The sequence below is a fragment of the Adiantum capillus-veneris genome, chromosome 14 (assembly GCF_014529385.1).
Source record: "Adiantum capillus-veneris isolate H3 chromosome 14, ASM1452938v2, whole genome shotgun sequence".
NCBI lineage: Eukaryota > Viridiplantae > Streptophyta > Polypodiopsida > Polypodiales > Pteridaceae > Adiantum > Adiantum capillus-veneris.
In genome coordinates, this window is record NC_140944.1 from 78,533,820 (window position 1) to 78,539,095 (window position 5,276).

Below are 5,276 nucleotides of genomic sequence, written 5' to 3' on the forward strand. Positions count from 1 at the left end.
TAGCTAAAAACATTCATAAGAAAGCTGATGTGTCTCTGCTGTGATATCACCAACTTCCAAGGAAAACCTCAAAGACTGCCGAAGGAAAATCTTGAAGAAAGGTAGTGGATCTGTATGAATGTGATGGAACATATAGCCATTACACTGCCGCCACAGGCTCCAATATGCCCAAAACCTGAGCCACATGAAGAAGGCTGCAGAGCATTGCAACGCCGGCCAGAAGATAACGAAAATCCAAAATCGCTTATGGAAGACCGTCGTGGGAAAACGTAGCCGTATACACGTAGAAACCCGACGAAGGAATTCTCAAGTGACACAGCAATCCCACAAGAGGTGACAGACATCCTCATCGGCAGATAAGCAACGGACACATGATGAAGAGCGGATATGGCGCATCCGAAGAAAGGTACCCACTGGGATCACACCAAGTAAACACCACCAAAGAAACAAACGCTCTTTCAACGGCAAACGACTTTCCCATAGTGCAGATATAATACTGCGCCACCAAATATCTGATTTATGCATGTGCCAAATAGCATTGCAATGATCAGCAATCCAAGGACGAGGCAGCAGAAGAGCATATGCCCGGCCAGCATAAATATCTCGAAATGGCATTTCCCCAAGCTTCCAGTCAGACATGCGATCACCATCTGCCAAAGGTGAAACCGGCAAGAAACCTGACAACATTTGTTGTAATTCTCTCCAAATCTGGCGATAGTGCATGCCCAATCCAAAGCGGCGAGCGGTAAATGGAAACTTGAAAGTGAAACCATCTGCATCCACCACATCCTCAACCACTCGAATGCCACGGCAGGAGAGAAAATACGCCTGGCGAGGCGAGCGGTCAACCAAAGTAAGAGAAAAAGCCCGACTCCAATGAAGACTCTTCGCACGAAGCGAGTTTCCTTCCCTCCGAGCATTCCAGGAAAGATAAATCGTAACATGTTTCCATGCAGAAAGCAAGGTGGAAGAAAGAGGGCATCCAGGAATACAAGCATCCATCTTACCAAATACTACCTCCAACATGGATGATTGCCAGTGACCAAGTGAAGATGTAGCCACATGCTGAGTCAAGTGTGCAAACATAAGAGTCCAAGGCTGAGATTGTTGCACAAGTGTAGGCAAAATCATAGCCTTCCTAGCAATGACATGCCTACGCAGGTCCAATATATTCAAACCACCAAAGCGCTTTGATGTACATAGTTTTGCCATCGATATCAAGCGCAACCCTTTTTTGCGAGCATGCGTTCGCCACAAATGAGACAAAATGGCTGACATGAGAGAGTCAAGACAATGACGGGGCCAATGCAACAATGGCAAAAAGAACTGAACATATGCCACAAGGATACTCTGAACAATTCGTAGGTGAACATGTAGCGGCCAGGTAGAAAGCTTCCAGTAATGCAGTCTAACATTCAGGCGATTCATAACCCAATCCACTTTCTGCGTGTGAGTAACATTCCATCCAATTGGATAACCCAAATGCCTAGTGATTACATTTGGAAGAACAATCTCTCCTGGCCACAACAGAGCATGCCAATCACAAGAACGAAGCGGCAGAAGCTTTGATTTACGAAAATTGACTTTTAGACCAACCGCAAGCGCAAACAATTCCAAAGTGTTCATAATCTCTTGAACATCATTTACCTGATTGCGGGGCATAACTAGCAAGTCATCTGCATAAGCCTGCCCAATAAAAGTTTGACCCAAAGGTAGCTGCAAACCATGAAGACACTGCGCAGAGGTCAAGTGATCAAGATACATCAACAAAGGATGAGAAGCAATTGCATACAGCTAAGCACTAATAGGGCAACCTTGCCTAACCGAACAACCAAGGGACCACAATTCTGTCAATTCCCTGTCTAGGATGCCCGAAGACGTACTACAATCATACAAGAAATAAACCACATTTGCCAACTTAGGACCAAATCCTAGACATCTCATTGTGGCAGCAATGAAGTCCCAATGCACAGTGTCAAAGGCCTTTTCAATATCAACTTGCATGACGAGCACATCTTGTTGCGTATACTTAGCATATTCCATGCCAATCATAAGATTGGCCAAATTGTCCATGATTTGACGACGAGGAATGAAACCATACTGAGCCTGATGAAGCCCTGTAAACAAATGGTCCTTGATGTGATGGACCAACATTTTAGCCAAAATCTTGTATATCACCGGCATCAAAGTTATGGGCCGTCAATGAGAGAACTGCTCGCAAAGCGCTTGCTTGGGCAAAAACTTAAGTAAGCCCTCTTTCCATGAAATTGGCAGATTCTGTTTTTCCCATGCCACATTTATCATGAAGATCAGGGGTTGTTTAAGGTCATCCCAAAACGAGAGGAAAAATTCCACAGTAAGTCCGTCCCAACTAGGAGATTTCCACCGGCCCAATGCAAGCAAGGCACCATGCAATTCGGCGACAGAGAAAGGATATTCAAGGCATTGTGCCTCCTGCGAAGACAGGATCGGACGAACATAAGAAAGCAACAATTCACGCGCTAGACAAGCTGCCGAAGAAGGCTGAGATGGGGCAGCAAACACCGTACGGTAATGTGAAACCATAACCTCAGCCAGTTCTTGCTTCGAAGAAGTCCAAGCACCCGAGGGAAGCATAACACGTTTAATCGACTGCGAGACTCTCGAATGATGCAACTGCTTAAAAAATTCCTTCGAAGCACAAACTTTATCCATAAAGGCCTGTTGTCGGGCACGCGTCTGCCACTTAGCAAGCTTCCTCTTATCATTTTGTTGAATACACACTTGAGCTTCACATAACTCCTTCATCTCAGAGCCAGACAATGGGTGAAAATCAGCCAGCTGATGTAATCGTTGACTAACCTGTTTTGCATCACCGACAGTCTCTCGAATACGCTGCATATGCTGCGTACCATAGTTAGAAATCACAGTTTGTACTCTCATGACAAAACGATACCAAGCAGCATCCAAATCAATATGCATTTGAGCCAACGGCAGGGGAATAATATCAGCAACGATGTGACGAAAAGCTTCATGAGTAAGATAGGCATTATTAACATGCAACAAACGTTTCCTGTGAAGAGGCCGATCACAAAGAGACTGTCCAAAAGACAACGATAGCAAAAGAGGATAATGATCCGATAACTGCAGAGCATAATCTATCCTCATGTCACGTACAAATTCTTCACATTGTTGCCCATTAAGCAAATACCAATGATCTAAACGTGCTCTGTAAGAGGAATGAGCAGCATGCTGAAAGGTAAAACCAGAGGCATCGGGATACAAAGAACGCCATATATCAATCATTTGAGCAAAGGCAACTAGAAGATCCCAGTTACGCTTCTCCGTAAGCAACATATGCGAATGTCGTGTGGTGCTGTCAAGTAAATCGGGAGTATTATTGAAATCTCCACTCAAAAATGCATTCGATGTCCATGGGTGAGACGAGATTTCTCACCACAAAGTAGCTCTTTTCCCAGAGGCCGTATATGCATATGTACCTCCAAATTCATAAACTCGACCATTCAACAAACACTGTACAACCATCCACCGACCAAGCGGATCGTTGTATAACATAACAGGCTGAAGCTCATGTCGAATCATCATCAATATACCAGAGAAATCTTGCAAGCCAGCATATGCAATCCAATATCCGGCGAAATAGGAACATTGACCAGCAAACTCGTGCTGATTGTGCTCTTGCAATACAACTATGTCTGCCCTACATGTATGTACATAGTGCCAGGTCAGCCGCCATTTGTCCAGGTTACATAACCCATGCACATTGTATGAGATGCATTTAATATGACTTTGCATTGGAAATATATGTACATAAAGCAACAAGTTTCAAAATCAAGTGGAGGTGCCCATAGACACGTCTCTATCCACTGCATCCGTGCAAGGACCCATCCTCTGAGTCAGGGCAAGAAATGTGTCCACAGTGTTCACATGCAATGTGGAAGCCTCACCAAGGAGTACATCTTTGTAAGAGTGCATCACTTTATCCCATGCATCAATCAACGTGCGATTGTCATTGCATGGAAGTTGCTTAAACGATGCATTCTTGTTAGCATTAATAGAAGGAACGTAATTACAAGCAGAAAGTGGCGTGCGAATCTTCAGTGCTTTTTTCGGCACCACCCATGTATTGACATCAGCAGGGCAAACTTTTTTGCCTTTAACAGCTGTCCCAGTCCCAAGATCAGTAACTTGTTGTACCTTGCCTTTCCCTTTGTCCACAGTCGAAGCCACTTTGCAGTAGAAACTCCACTTGGCTTGGCATCACTTGTGGGTTTTCCAATAGGTAGAGAGGTGGACAAAGGAACAGTAGAGGGAGGGGGTTGCAAGACCGGCTCTGGACATTCGGATTGCATATGACCAAATTTTCCGCATCAAAAACAAGAATTCGCAAATTTTCCCCATTTAAGTTTAAAAGCGTGCTTGCCCACCCATGGATCACCTGAGTCAACCATAATACCATCAGGGGTAATATTATCCGTGTCCCAAAGAATACAAAACCTGTTGGTATTCGCATCCAATTTTGGAGGACAGATAACCTTCCCAAGCTGCGCAGCCAAAAACGGCAGGAAATGTCTCCACGTGCGAGGTAAATCAACAATTTCCACCCACACCGAACATTTGTGACGAATAAGACTCTGGTAGTCTTTAGTGAGTGCCCACGGGAGAACATGTGTCTCTGCGTATTAAAAAAGAGGGGAGACATCTCAAGCAAAAGATTTCGAGCTTCTATATCTGCGAGCAAAACTTCATAAAATCCATGCGCCCCAAAGTAGACACCACGGACAGCTTGACGCTTAAGGAGAAAATCGACCCATTGGTCGACATCTTGCGCAGTATGCATTTTCCTCGGGAAAAACAGAATAATTGCATTCATAGCGTACTGCGCAACTGGGTCCATAAGATCCTGCACCGGAATGCGCACCTCAAGAGCAGGCACCTTACCATTCCATGCCTGTCGAGCCTCCTCAAAGTCCTCATACAAGCATGCCTTTATCTCAGAAGTTGCCTCCAATGTGGAATCCATCGCTTTCCGACGCTTAAAGACGCACAGTGAGTCAAACATAAATTAAAAGAAAACCCCTTCTGCAAACAAAACCTACTGGCGAGAAACTTTTGGAGTCTACTGTTGAGAAAACCTTGCAAATAAGATACAAACCACAACTATGTACATGCTTCACCGAAAGCAACAACCAAAACCCACAAAAATGTACATCTCCTAAATTCTGCCAAAAGAAATGGAGCTTCACTGAGACACTACCCTGTATACAAACTGCTTT

At 44.5% G+C, this 5,276-nt stretch overlaps 1 protein-coding gene across 1 annotated transcript; it reads right to left on the minus strand.

Moving 5' to 3' along the window:
* Nucleotides 1-306: 306 nt before the first annotated feature.
* On the minus strand, nt 307-2,154 carry LOC147442644 (uncharacterized). The gene is made up of 3 exons (XM_086529403.1): nt 1,825-2,154; nt 1,597-1,716; nt 307-1,443 (listed from the first exon to the last, which is right to left on the minus strand). Exons 1-3 carry the CDS (start codon nt 2,152-2,154, stop codon nt 307-309), a joined length of 1,587 nt encoding a protein of 528 aa, XP_086385529.1.
* Between the last annotated feature and the right edge of the window lie 3,122 nt (nt 2,155-5,276).

What these genes read in the sequence shown, in the direction of transcription:
- LOC147442644 (XM_086529403.1), bottom strand. Translation starts at nt 2,154, where the DNA reads ATGTTGGTCCATCACATCAAGGACCATTTGTTTACAGGGCTTCATCAG. An exon ending in TGTGGTCCCTTGGTTGTTCG is followed by an intron (nt 1,717 to 1,824) that starts GTTAGGCAAGGT and finishes CATGGTTTGCAG; the next exon opens with CTACCTTTGGGTCAAACTTT. An exon ending in TGGAATTGTTTGCGCTTGCG is followed by an intron (nt 1,444 to 1,596) that starts GTTGGTCTAAAA and finishes ACTCACACGCAG; the next exon opens with AAAGTGGATTGGGTTATGAA.